This window comes from Aptenodytes forsteri, unplaced genomic scaffold (genome assembly GCF_000699145.1).
Source record: "Aptenodytes forsteri isolate BGI_AS27 unplaced genomic scaffold, ASM69914v1 Scaffold414, whole genome shotgun sequence".
Taxonomy (NCBI): Eukaryota; Metazoa; Chordata; class Aves; order Sphenisciformes; family Spheniscidae; genus Aptenodytes; species Aptenodytes forsteri.
In genome coordinates, this window is record NW_008794579.1 from 153,259 (window position 1) to 168,496 (window position 15,238).

Here is a 15,238-nt window from a genome sequence, read left to right on the forward strand (position 1 = left end):
TGTGAGAGCTGCCGGCTCCCGGCGGGTCTCTGAGCTCCCCTGTGGGTTTCCCAGCTCAGGAAAGCCCCCTGTATGCCACAATCTGCTGCTCTGCTGCGGGACATGCCTGCACCGGAGCTGATCACCTGTGGGAGTGACCTACGCACAATTTCAAAATTGCTATAATGGCAACTAGTGTATCAAAGCCAATATACAAAGTTATTTAACTTCTGGTTAAATACTTGTTTGTTCTTAACAAGCCTACTGTGTTCTTAATTTTTAAAGTCATCTTCTAAAAAAACATTCTAAATCTTAAAGGAAAACTTACTACTTTTTTTCAAATCTAGCCCAAAAGCTACAGAGTTCATGTGAAAGTTTTACATACACAAATAAATGCATTTTGTGGGAAATCAATAGGTATCTCATGAATTTAGACATAGGCTGTGGTTTATGACATCAAATTAATTACTGAAGTTTATACATATCTCTAAACTTCTGCTCACAGAGTCCTACAAGGTTATGAATCATTTTGAGGGAGGACAAAATGGGTGAAAGAACACTTGAATTCTGGAAAAACAGAGGATACGGGGTAACAGTATCCTGTTTTTCTTTCTGGGTACCTCAAACTGAGACTTGAACGTGGAAATGAACGCATGGTTGTCCTTCCTCAGCCATACTTCTTTATATGATTCCCTCTTCCTCATCCTTCTTTTTGATGGAAATTGTCACAGACTTGTTTTAAATCATACATACACAGTATCAACATTATTAAGGAGATAAACAGATATATGACCTACTGGAGACATTAGACTGTATGCTTCTAAATGTGGCTGAAATCACAGAAATTGGACTGATTGCACTTATTTTCAAAACCAAATACATAAAGACAAAAAAAAAATTGTCAGAGATGAATGATAATAGTCAATGGTGCAAGTTAGAAATGTTAAGTTAGGAACAAAGTCTAGAAAAGCTGCTAGTAAAAGAAACCTCTACAGTTCGGGGTTATCTTATCAAGTATTGCTCAACAAATCAGGAATTCAACAAGTGTATCCCAGGGAACAAATGTAGTAAAGTCTCCAGGTGGGACTGTTGCAAGATAAATGCCTGTAACAGCCTCCCATTTTACTCCTGGTTTTGTAGTTTTGTCAAAGGAGTTGACCTTTAAGTAATGTAAAGAATATACACAGGCAACATATAAAATTAAACAGATTTCCTGTTTTTAACGCATGACATTTAAATATTCTTTTTTTTGTGAAATTTATAAAACTTTTACGGAATACTAAAAATTTCGGAGACTTTAAAAATGTTAATCTTATAATTAACAGTCAGGGACATACTTTCTTTGCACATGCAAGACAGTGATATTCCAAACCTATTGCTATGAACTTTACAGTAATAGACTACCATCTGCCTTCATGCTAAAGCAGAAGCATTACATTTTTTACACTCGTGTGTAGGAATTTCACAATGAAGCAGATGTAACAGCTTAGCTAATAAAGAATTGTTTCATGGAGGAAAGAATGATACATTTCGTATTAAATCAAAAAGCTTATTTACCCAGAAAGGAAAAAGAAAAAAGGTAGCTCAGAGTACGCTATTTACCCTTTACTGTATTCCCTATCTACACAATCCTCCCTTTCTGTTGTATGACCTAGCGCTCACTGCTCAGTAATAAAGATTAAATTTACATTGGCAGCAAATTTTCTACACTGCATTTAAAGTTAGAGCTTTCAAAATAATGCTTGTAACAACTTCTCATTTCCAGAAACTTGGTAATTTGTAGTTAAAAAAAAAAGGAAAATACTGAAAACAGTATTAAAGGGAACTGAGGCCTCAGATGGTTGCACATATAGGCTTTAGACTAATTCCTTACTTTGTATATTTTGGCATATATCCAGTGTTGATATCTTCAATTTGACTTCAGCAAATACACTGGTTGTACCCATAATTTTCTATTTCCTTAGAAAAATGGAGACAGATTTCCACTTTTCAAAATTGTCATTTAAGGACATTTCAGATTTCAGAGGTATCTGATTGTTTAGGGTGAATACACTACATATTTAAATAAACTGGCTTGGCCTTATGTATCCATAATGACACTTATGACTTGAACATATTTCTCATAAGGGCAGAACAAGCTGCTGGAGTTTATTAGTTAAGGAGCAATCAAATAGGAAAATGCAATATTGCATACAATAAAACACTATCAAGTTGAACCACATAACTGAGATAATAACATTCACTTGCTTTCACTCTAGAAGATGATCATATACACTGTCAGAAATATACAGTTGTTAGTAAGAAACTAAGCAGTGTATCTTAACCTAGATATGAAATAAGCAAATGCACACATTACAATAGAGCCAAGATGCCTACACAGGGTTTGTATATAAGACCCTGTGATATGCCATGTTGAGTGTTACTATGTCAGTTGAGTGTATGGTATATTTTCTTGCTGAAAATTAGTTAGGTACAAGGTAGATCACTAAGATGATTAAGAAGTACATTTACTGAAATGTACAGGTATACATTATAGCATGATTAAAACAGATCAGAGCTATCTTTAAGGAGTCAAGAGACAATTTCCCTGACTGGAACAAAGTTTCTGGATTGCATTCTTGATAATTTACTTTCTCCCTTGCAAGATCTATAGTAAATAATTAGAAAATGATTACAGATGCCCTTATCTCCTGTAATTATGAGTTCTTTCCAGACTTCTTGAAGAACTGGTCCCTGAATGTCGAAGGTTTACAACAATAGTTCAGTTGGGCAATTTCTGGTCTCATTACACTAAACTATCAATCTCATTGAAACTTTAGGATTAAATAAAATCACATTATGCTTCAGTTACTTTTCAGCTGCTAAATACAGGATACATCAAATCTGATCCTGATCTATATAAACATGTAATGTGACAGCACATGCCCTGGGTAGTAGCTGCCCCAGTGAGCTGTCGATGAGCCTGTCACATACCGCAGCCCTGGCTGACCCAGGAGCGGTAAGCATGAAGCGGGAAGCTGTTCCCTGTATTGACGGTGGGGTTGTAGAGGGTAAAAGCAGAGCTCTGTGAAAAGAGGAACTCTTTAATTTGTCTTCTCCACACAAAGGGAAAAAAGAAGAAAAATGTTCTTCTTCCAGTGCCAGAACTATTAAAAGACATCCTATGCAGAAAAATGGATTGCTGTTAAAATCTCATCATTAAGCATGCTTGCAAGCTTCAGCAAAGCAAATGGCATCTCTTCCAATTTTAGAAAAAAAGAAAAGGTCTCTCATGGAAACTAGACCATTAAAAGGATGATATGATTATACAGCTGAGGTTATATTCTCAAAAGGAGCTACTTGTTTCAGGTTTTTTTTAAGGCTTGTATTCTGATTTTATTGAATGGAATAGTTACCAGTGTGTCTAACGTAGGATGCTTCGGTCCTAATCATCAGAGATTTGGTTACAACTGTGACTTATTGTAATAGTCCCCTGCTTTTAATTTGCTCTTCAGGTAGTCATAATCAAGTCATGTTTTCACACATAATTTTTGAAACAAAGTCACAGAAAGAGAGGCAAGTGGACCCCTTCCTTTACACAGGTAAGATAAACATGTGAAGTTCCCTTGGAAATGTAGTTGGAAGGCAGTCAACTCATCCCATTGTATAAACTCAGCAGGCCTGTACTGGTTAAGCTTCAAAGGAGAAAACGGTTTAGGATGATGTATTTTTGAATGAGCAACTCAAAAATAGCTGTTTCAGTCAGTGGTCCGGAAGGTACTTCTACCAAAGTCTGTGGCACAGGGCAGTGAGTACTCCATCCAAATAATATGATTCAAACATAGATTATATCAGTTTTCGTTAAAAACACCAAAGTCTTCTACGACTCCTGGAAACTGACAGATCAACTGGAAGGTAAGACTAGGTCAGAAGAAGGCAGCAATCAGACACTGGTAGAAGGCACCAGTGGAGTCCAGACAAGATGTCACCCAACAGAGTGGTTGTGCATATACACTGATATGGCCTACTACCACAGGATGTCTATCAGACTCCTTCTTAAATTTAACATTGCTTACTCCTGGCATAACCCTTGGGAAAAGCTAAAACCTGCTCCCATCCAAAATACCACAGATGATGCTGATACAAAGCATGCCAACTGCATTCGTTGGAACACAGAAGGGAATTCTGGCACATAAAGTGTATGTAAATAAATAAAACACTTTATTGAAATATTGAAAATACTTCATTGAAACACACACTGAATGGTAACTAAATCTGTTATCTTTGAAGGAAACACACTATTTTGGTTCCGCTATTTTATGGTGCAGTTTGCACAGCTGCATGTGTTGAAAACAAGTGCAGATAGTATGCCTGGATACCAAATGCATAGAAGATATTCACAGAATTCAATTTTAACACTGACAATTTGAAAATATGTGATTTAATTTATTATAAACTTGGGAAAGGCTGAAAGGTAAAATATTCCCTGATAGCTAAGCAACACATGACAATTTTTTTTTTTTCTGAGCTCACAGTCATTGATTGCTTTCACATATAGTGAGTGTAATGACCTACTTTCAGACAGTAATGCAAGGTGACATTAGCTCAGATATACCGGCAGTCTGGCAAGGACATTTTTAACTCTAGTTGCCTGTATTTCATACCATGGGAAGTTCATTAGGAGGATGTGACTGTTGTATAACCACAATCTAGACAATTTTTTTCTTCTTTTCCTGTACACCAGTAATGTCCTTTAATACTATGAGAATTTTCCACCGCCATTTCTAACCCACTGTACCTTAAAAGCTAAAACAGATTTTGAAGCCAGCTATAAAATCTGTCATAGAAAAGAATTTTCTGAAAAGCAGTTATGCAAAATGAATACAATTACAAAACAAAACCCCTAGCAGTTATTGATCAGTTTGTCTTATAGCCTTGATTCTTTTTACAAAGACACCAAAATTGTTCAAAGAATTTTCTATTCAAATTCTAATTAAATTATGTTCATTTGACTAATCTGTGCTTTATGAGCAACAGTAATACAATAGAAATATAAATGAGCTACAGAGTAAAAAAAGCCTTTTTCATCAAAGGACCAGGCACAGTGGTGAAAAAAGAACAATCTGTAGAAATGGAAAACATACAGTCTGTTGAGAAAATCTCCTCCTTATTTTCATAAGTTAACTTTCTTCTGTCCCAGAAACACTACGTTGCATAACATGCATTAACACAGTGCACAACAACTTGCACAAATAATACAATATTTTTTTCATTAACTCAAGCCTCCAACTCTTGCTAGTGTGCCTGACTCATATCGCCCATCTTACACTGCAAATAAGTATTATTCTAAATACCTCAATGAATCTACTCCTGAGTTACCAACAGTAACTGGGATGAGAAGCAGAGAAACATGATTATCATTACCTCTTCCCCTTTTCCTGCTCCAGAGAAGCATAAGACTTGCATTTCACAACTAATAAAAAAAGAATGAACCACAACTACCTTTTTCACAGAATCGACCAGTGAAGTGTAGTGGGCAGTCGCACCGAAACGAGGTGGCCCCAGTAGGCAGAGAGAGAGGATGACAAGTCCCTCCGTTATGGCACAGTCCTTCCTGGCATACAGATGGCAATTTGGGGGAAATCTGAGAGGGCACAACAGGCTCAGGCAACTCAGGCACATCAGAAGAAACCATAGGGAATGCTGTTGACAGATGTGTGGTTACAGGAATCCTGAAAGGATAGAGACAACATAACAAAACAAAAAATCATGAGACCTAATTTTGCAACTACACTTCAGCTTCATTTAAAAACAGTAGGCTTTTTTGTTTAGAAATTTGGATTCAGAGATTCAGATATATGTAAGAAAATGTGAGTACATTAGTAATTCCCAAATCAAGTCCCCATCCTGAAATCTAGCAAAAAGATAATGAAGGTATTTTTCCCTGTGAGGGAGCAAGAAATAACCTCCACGCATGTAGCACAGTTTGTACATGCTCTTATAATTCCTTTTTGGTGGATGTCAACAATGGAGTGATAAATAAATACAGGCTTGTATTATTAAATAATTTATTACTTGAAGTTACCAAATCTCATAAGGCTGTTCTAGAAGACATGACTTCCATACAAGTAGATTAAGCATGCATATGCAGAAAGAAAATGCTGTAATACAGCAATACAGTATCTTTTAATTCTTAGAAATAACTATATGGGGGGAGGGGAGAGAGAGAGATATGAATTTGTTTTAATTTTTCCCTATGAACTTTCTTGTTTAGAATGACATTATTTCTCTCTTCTCAATTTTTGAGCTCTTACATTAACTACTAGACTATGTTAATCAGTTGCTTCCTTTTTAATTATTTCCTATCTCAGAGTTGCTAGAAATTAGTTAGCAATACCACCTGTTTGCCCTACTTATCAACTCTGTTTATTACTGCTTTTTGTTTTATCCAGAGAGCAAAACTTGTGACTCACTAAAATCTACAAATTTAAGGCTACCGATTTACCAACCAGAACAACTTAAGTGCATCACACAAATTACGAGGATAAGGACAAAGCAAAAGGAATCAAAAGTTGCAAGAAGATTCATGACTACGTAATAAGCTTGCACAATTAAAAAAATAGTTTTCATCAAATTTTACATAAGAGATAGGCATTCTTCTTTCATTTTATGAAGTTCAAGAGGTTCTACTTTTTTCCAGAAAGCAACTTCTAATTCTGAATTTTGGCAACAATAATCTAAAAAATACCTTACTATTTTTACTTCATTGGTAATTTTAAGCTTTCTGAATATTTCTTTTACATCTTAATGTTGCACAAAAAAAAAATCATATTCGAGAAAGGGAGACTAGATTGAACTGAAATGTCACTAACATTTTGGCCAAAACAGAACATAGAAATTAAATACTCCATACAATGGTTTATAGGTGTCACAGCCAGTGAAAGTCAGCATTTTGGCAATGTGTTAAACATCAATGGCTAAATTCTTACTTATTTTGGTGAAAATGGGGGTATAAACCTGCTTTACAAAAATTAAAATTAAAAAAATCATATATTTGCCCCTGCCGCACCTTCCCCTCTCTCCTTGTCACTTGCTCTTGTATCAGCTAAAACTTCTGCTTCACCATATTGTAGAAGTTGGAGTATGTCTTAAAAAGAAGCATTTGAAAGGGATGATGCATCATGGGAATAGAGTGTGACTGCAGAAGCAAGGTAGATGGGGACATAGCAGTGTGATGGGACACCTTCAGTGTGACTTTGCATTCTCCACTCCAGGCACCTGTCTTCTTAAATCTAGCTTCCAAATTTTTTACATATCCCATTTAGTCATGACAACCTGAAAACTGATTTTAATAATTTACTTTTTGAAATCCATATTTTAGAAAGTACTAACAAACCTCAGAATATTCTGAAAGAAAACAATATAACACATCCGAAGGAAGTATGTCATCTGTAAATCTCACTATTGAAAAATCAGTTCTCTGAATTATCAATACAACACCTGTACAAAGAAAATTATACATGCTGAGAGGCAGGTAGGGAGGAAAAGAAGCTGGACAGAGGAAGGACAGAAATATTTCAGGACAAAGTAAATAACTAAGAGGACCCAGAGAAAGGCGCAGTAATTGAGACAGGAGTAGAGCCTGGGAAAGAACAAAAGGGACACAGGGCTTATTTGACAGCAAAGAGGAGACGTGCAGAGCAGTAATGGTAAGCGAAGCATTAGAAGGGGATACTGAAGCAGGGATGCAGACTGCATCCAAAACATGATAGCCAAAACACACACACTATGGTGGTTAGAAATGAGGATACAGGGATGTCAAGGCAGTTAAAAGCCATCTACTGTATATGAGAGAAAAGCATCCAAAAAGATGTCAGACAACAAGAAGGCTGAAAACAAATCCCTAAAAGATTTTGGAGGCTGAGGACTTGCCGATAAGAGGCTTGGAAATTTGAGAAAATAAGTGACTTCCTGTTTATTTCTATTTACATGAATAGAATACCAACATTTCCATGTATATGAATAGAATTACAACAAAGAAATTGCTGGGTTTATAACCACCCATTCCCCTAAGGGAAATAACTAACATGATCTTCGTATGGGCTATTCCATTCAGAGCAGCATTAAGAGTGCACTAACGTGCTCTCTTCTACCATGCTAACACAGCAAATTGAAAATGCTTAGTCACATGCTGCTGAGATTATAACCACTGATGAAAAAAAAAAAAAAATCTTCATTTTCTCCCCAAACATAACCTATATGTTTGAGAAACTCTGAACTAATAGTAGGCTTACATAAAGAATCAGACATTTACGGGACAAATTTATTGGGAGCTATTACTGGGATTTGGGGTTGATTTTTCTGTTCCTCCTGAAAAAAACCCAACAACAAAAACTAAATAAAACCTGGGGAAGAATCAGGGCATAAACTAAGCTCTCACTACTAGCTATTAGAAAGATCATTTCTCTAATGACAGATAATCCTATAGATGACCATTGCAAAATTTATTCCTCTGAATCTGGTCACAGCTACCCTCAGGGGTAAAATACTGAATGAGAGGGATACCTGCCTGACTGGCAAATTGTGCGTTCCTGTGTTCACTGGAAGCACTGATTTCCAGCTGTGGAATCCTTCCCACATCCCCTTTCGGGTGGGAAGCTACTGTTTTTCTCTAAAACAGAATCACAGGAGTGTGCTTCAAATGAAATTTTATGAGCACAAGTAATGCAGCCTTGCTTCATTTTTTGATTGACATTCTAATCCGCGGAGAAGAAAGAAAGGAAAGCTCCTTGGCAGGTTGATTTCTCCCTGGTTCATTTGCTAGTCTTTCACAGGATGTCAGCCTTTGCAGTGTTGTTCTGGATGTTTTGCTTCTAGATGGTGCCTGACTGCTTACGTGCCAGCACCGCTTCCAGGCACCCTGCAGCTCGCTGCCTTACTGGAAAAACAGAGAAGAGTTTGCCTGGGCTTGTTAGTGGGGCAAACGTCTGCAGCTGCACTCACAAGCCATTCAAGATGCTTCTGTGAATAAGTAATGACCTCGGCTCAATGCAGTTTAACTAAAACATTTATTTGAATAAAGAGCCAGGAAGTGTTTAAAGTAATTTAGTAATTGAGGTGTTAGAAGTTTTGACAAAGTGTAACAAAAATAAATCAAGCAAAACTTGATTCACTGTTACAACACAACAAGGCCACAATTTTCTGTTTTTTTTTCTTTTCAATTTCCCAGCTTGTCACTGCTTCTCAGGTCAACAATGCACACGAAGATCTTCTAACTTACTGCAAGCATCAACACATTGTTTTTAATCTTAAGATGAGCTCAAAGAGCTGAGCTTTAGAGGCCTGTAACCTTGTGTTTCATAGCTGAGTGCATGTAAGTTTGAAATGCTTGTCTAAATATAGATGTTAGTGCAATTTGAAGTTTTGTTTATTTTATATTACATTCTTTACCACTCAAGGAGATGTATGATCAACTGAATGGCAGGGATGTAGTGCTTAGGGATCATACTCAATGTTATGTTGTTAAACCAAAAGCACACATAGCCTAACCAACTGTGCTTCCCGCTCCCCTACGCTCTCCTCCTCTTTTCAAAAAGAGCCTGGAACTATTAGTGTGTGGAGATAGAGGCGCTGCGGATTAAAAAGTTAACAAAACATCTGGGAGGCCCCGGCTGTGCACTGACCCAGCAGTGCAGGGGCTCAGCCTCGCCGGGGGCTGAGCTGGGTGTCGCTGTTTTAACCCCTGCGCTGGGGCCAGTGACTGGGGCCGAGAGAGCTGGCACGGTTCAGCCTGGAGAAAGGAAGGCTCAGGGGGATCTTGACAATTTGTATAAATACCTGAGGTGGAGGGGAGGGGAGAAGATGGAGCCAGACTCTTCTCGCTGGCGGCCAGTGAAAGGACATGGAGCAATGGACACAAACTGAAATACAAGAAATTCCACCTAAATATAAGAAAAAAATTCATAGGGGTGATCTATCTGTATAATGGACTTCAAACTGAGACCTGCAAAGAGAGCAGGCTTGTCCCCAAAGTAATTCATTATCAGGCTGATGGCAGCCATGTCTGCAGAAGCACTCTGACGTTTTTCCTGAACCAGGTTGATGAAACATGCAATGGCATGGGAGTCCCAATGATATGATAACATCTTCACTGCCTATATCTTCTGGTACTTGTGCACTTAACATTTTATTACTGAAGTAATGGATTTAGCCTTATCTGATATGAGTGTGATAAGGAGGTTTGTATTTTTAGCTTGTCAATAAAGTAATTTGTGCAGGGAAGCAACTGCTTTTATTTGCAATTTTCCTTGGTGGAGAAGTGTGTACATGCCATTTTTCTTGGGCTATGACAGACTATTATTTTAAGCAAATGTTTTAGATTTTGGAGCCAAAAGAAAGATTTTTCAAGGGCATTAGAATGCCTGTTGGAATATAATTTCAAAGCCTTATGAAACTGAAAACTACTGCACTTCATGAGAATGTCAGTTTAAACAGGAATAAAAAACTAGTACCTTGTGTGTAATTTGGCAAGAATGAACAAAGCCTTTTACAGACTGTTTATTTCACTGTTCACAACCATGTCAAGAAGAATACTTTAGACGGCATTTCACTGATTTCAATGAATCCACAGAACAGTATATCTGCACACTTACCCTACTGGAGAAACCACTTAAATCGCTCAACACAGTAATTGAGAAAACAATTTAAGAGATTACCAGAGAGGGATTATTTTTGTTCAACAGTTTATATCTGAATCTTATTTCCTCACCCATCCCAGTCTTTGTTTGGTTTGGAAGAATCAGGTGTCTGTTTTCCTAATAGAGACAACGTATGATCGGGCATATCTCTAAAAAATTCAATTCTCAATGTATGTTCCAGGCTATGAGCCCAGCTTCTCCCTCCCACTAGGCACAGCATTTGGTAGCAGAACTCAGTGATACTGTAGTTGCAGCTTTCCGTTTAAAAATTCGCAGTTGGTATAACATCATTTGCAACTGCTTTTGCACACACAGCATCTTATTTGATGGTGCAAACTCTTAGCAATGCAAAAATATATTTGATATACAATGCAGCCGAGGATGTGAGAATGCAGTTAACAGATATAATGAAGTTTATGAAAGCTCGGTTTACAAATCCAAAGAAAAAATAATGAACTCCAGGATGTATAGCAGTGCCAGATATGGGAAGAAATGTCAGATATGGAAAGACAGGTGAAAGGGGAAAGAGGAAAAGGAAATACATGTACTAAGAGACATATTCCTGTTCTGTTTGCTTTAAAGCTTGTAGATTCCACAGACTTTGCAACAGATAAGTTACTGTGACACAAAATTTGCTGCAACAATTATTTAGGTTGAAAGTTTAATAGCAAAAGCCTTCCTAAACAAGACATTGAAGTGAGTTTTCCTTAGATTATATTTGAAAAAACACCCCTCTTAGTCCCTAAGTTTAGGACAAGACAAATAATGGTTTTGCTAGAATTGAATTTCTGTACCAAATCCAGTCCTCTTTTTCTTGGCTTGCTTGCAGAAATAAATGAGCATTGAATCTCTCAGTTGTTCACACTGACCTTCTTTACTTTGGCTTGGTTTTGCTGTTTTGTAGCATTCCCCATCCTCCCTTTTAAGCCCCTCCTAACTTTCTATCATCCAAATGTTAAACTCAGAAAAAGGAGAGCAATCAAAACTACTGAACACTGAGTGGACCAATGTGCAAATCTTAAACTTTCTGAATTTTAAGCAAATCTCAAATCTGTCTGAACTTCAGCTTTCTGTTTTACATTTAGTCAATAGTCACAGTTAGAAAACCTCTTCCCAGTTTCATCTTAGCTGCTGTTTAGAAAAACAGCACTTGAAATGCCCGAGTACTGCATTTTTCTGTTGATTTCTGCAACTACTTTCGTTTCTTGAAACTAGTGGTTTTGAATAGGAAAAATACTTTCATTCCCTCCTTGAAAATTCTCTCAGGAGATCAGAAATGTTATTTTTTTTTAACATGGCACTGTACTGGATAAATTGAGTTCCTGTAACAGAGATGCTGTGAGACCTATCTAATATATCACAATTCCAGAATGGAGTCTCTAATGTTTACCAAAGCTTCTCTCTAGCTTCAAGAGCTATAAACATTCTTCTACCTCAGTGATGCCATCCACAATTTAGACTCCAAAATGGAAGATCTGCCTATGGCATGTTATTGTGGCACAATGTGTCTGTGAGGGATAAAGGAGAATCACTTCTAGATGCTGGATATAAAATTGATTTCCTATGTAATAATTCATCTCAGGCAGGACTTCTGCACTGTAATTCTCAGGACTGTAGTAGCCAAACCTTTGGTCTTTACCACAGTGAAGATTCTCCAGATGGCTAGAGCCCTGCCTTGCCAAGAAAGAAAATAAGTGCTTCAAGAGGTATATATAAAAAAACCCCAATTGATACAGTGGAAAAATCTGTCTGTACTCAGATGAATATTCTAACCCAAGGGATGGGGAACCGTATGCAAACACTTTTCCTTTCTCCACTCAACCCAGTGAATGCCTGTTCCATGCAAGACCAAACAGACCAAGGGACTGGGTTTGGGGAGCTCTTACAGCACTTCTGGGAACAGACTGGCAAGTTTATAATTCTATGAAGCTGAGGACACAACTGAAGTCAAGTATCTGATAAATCAGAACAGTGCTCTTACCATTGATCTGAAGAATAAAAAGGGAAAGCAGGTATGTACCACCATTAGATATGTCTTGTACAGTCTCATAATTTCTTCTGGGCGTGCCTAGTAGATCTTGCCCTCTGTGAGATATGCTTTTGAAGGACAAGTAGAGGCACTCTCAGACCTTAACAGGCGTGAGGGGGACTCTCAAGATAATCAAGGTGCTTCCAGAAATGCATGGAAACACACACTTTGGCAGGCTGGAACTTCAATGCACCCTGATTACATTACAAATAAAATGCAGTTTTGAGAGTACATACTTTGTTTTTAGGTGCCTCACACAAGAATAGTTTAGACATCTAAATAATTTTCACAGACAGAGTCCTTAATCTCTTTTTGCATGTTTCCCCATGTGCTGAAAATAGTTCTTGCCTACATAACAGAAGTAGGGGAGGCCTACTTTGCTTTATAAATATTAATTAAGCTTGCAGGATAGAAAACATTTTGCAATTCAAAGACTGTGTGACTGGAGAGAGATGGGAATATAAAAAGGCATTCTGTATCACACACTATTGAAATTACCATGAAAGCTGGCCTGCAAGCAAGATGAGACAGACATGTAGAAATTATTAGTACAGAAAGGGTTAAAAATGCAGAGTACCCTTATGTATTATCTAGTCTTTCTCCCAGACTTAATTTCTAATTATATCTTAATACTGGAGAATGGCTGGCATGCATAAACACAAACATCATTTATAAATCAGTAATCTGGCATTTAATTAAAATATTACTGTATTCTCATTGAGTGCATAAGGAAGAGTGTTGTAAATATGACAGGTCAAAAAATCCCCATTATATTAACAGATAGAGTAAAAAAATATACTACTAAAAATTTCCTAAATAGTATTTTACAAGGTAACAGATAAGGAACTAAAATAATAGGCCTTTATGTACATTTTTTCTATGAGGAAAAAATGATTTTATAGTCAATAAAGCATGTCACAGATGAGAGAGTAAACAACAGCCCATAGTGGATCTGGGTACTGGAGTTTACTTAAGAACCAATGAGATTAGAGCTTTTACCCTGCTTGATTATCTCACACACTCCCTCACGCCCTCACTCCACCCCATGCCCCGTTATGTTCACTAGGTTTCCACTTTCCTTCCCAACAAGGAGGTTGCTGCTGGCCTGGGAAACTCAGGTGGAAATTCATGTTGATTCACACTGAGCTGCTGCTCATAGTAACTGGTCTTCACTGTTACCAGCCACGGTCCCTGTACATCCCCTGCTATCCATCTCCGTGCATCTTTCTCATCTTCAGGACCTTCCCCCACTTCCAGGATCTTTACTCCAGCTAGGATGTTCACCTCCTTCTTTCCCGGCCCCCTTCTTTTATCCAAGACCACATCTTCTTTTCAGGAGCTCTTATACTTCAGCACTCACTTTTCTCTCCAGAACTCCAACACCCATTTTTCCCAAACGAAATTGTTTGTGCAGAAGCACAATGTGAGATCAGCCTTCTAAATGGTGCTTTTATCTCATGTCTCTTTATTAATTGGAGGTTTCAGGATGTGCTACTTTTGTTTGGTCCAAACATTATCAAAATTTACAACCACCTCATACTGATTGCAGCTACCAAGTAGGAGGCTTCTGCTCGAGAATTCAAAAGTTCAGTTTTGGATATTCATGTGTGTGTGTGTGTGCAGTTATCTGCTGCCTGCTGTTGTTTACAATTTAATCATTTTTTTTTCCCTAAAGCAGTATCATATTTTAGAGTGTCCTAGTGTAAGAGGCAATGCTGGTAGATGTCTTTTCCTTTTTTTTTTTATATTAGCATGAAATGACTGTAAGGATACACTAAAAAAAGTTATGTTCTTATTAATGGGATTTTCCTAAAGGAAAGTTGTTAAATGCTGGAGTAAGGAATATTTTTCTTTCAAAGAATTGGAAAACTATGTGAATTATGGTCACAATGTGTTCTTGTAGTGAGCACTCTCACTTTACTTGAGAGTGAACAAATAGTGTAACAATGACAACGACAGCAGTAACAAGAACAATCAATAACAATTAAGATGTTCAATACTTATGACCTCATGTTCAATCTCTTTTCAATTCCAAATTCTCCAAGGCATCAAAATGCCACACAAAATAGCCTTTTCCCTCCTAAATATTTGAAGAAAGCTCATCTGCCGATAAAACTCTTAGGACAGAATTCACTTCATCAAACATTATCTGCCTAAGAGTTTGGAAACCTGCCTGAGCTGATGACCTTGGTTCTCCCTGTAGACGGTCTATACGCAGAGAGAGTCATCTCCAGTTCATCCCATTGTAAGATAGGTGACCACCTTTCTCCATTGACTAGAGATGGAACTGAACAAATTAACTCTGGTGAGTGAGGATAAATTCCTACTTCTACTCACTACGTCACACTTAAAATCATGCATGTTTTGATTATATAACTGAAAAACATCCCAAATGATTTTTACGTATTCAAAACATTTACTAAAAGCATTCCCTATGAATCGCATACCTTTACCGCAAAGGATAGAGCTTACTTTACCCTGTTACAACCTAAAGTGATCTTTCTAAACCTTCAAGCAGTATAAGTTTGCAATGAAGACACCAATATGACTTTAA

The 15,238-nt window shown here is 37.4% G+C and overlaps 1 protein-coding gene across 1 annotated transcript in view; it reads right to left on the bottom strand.

The window, feature by feature from the left end:
• Window positions 1-15,238, bottom strand: part of LOC103893362 (protein eyes shut homolog) — a 949,231-nt gene that overhangs the window by 125,366 nt on the left and 808,627 nt on the right. The window contains 1 exon segment of the mRNA XM_019470252.1: window positions 5,461-5,690. Coding sequence (XP_019325797.1) covers window positions 5,461-5,690 — 230 coding nt within the window.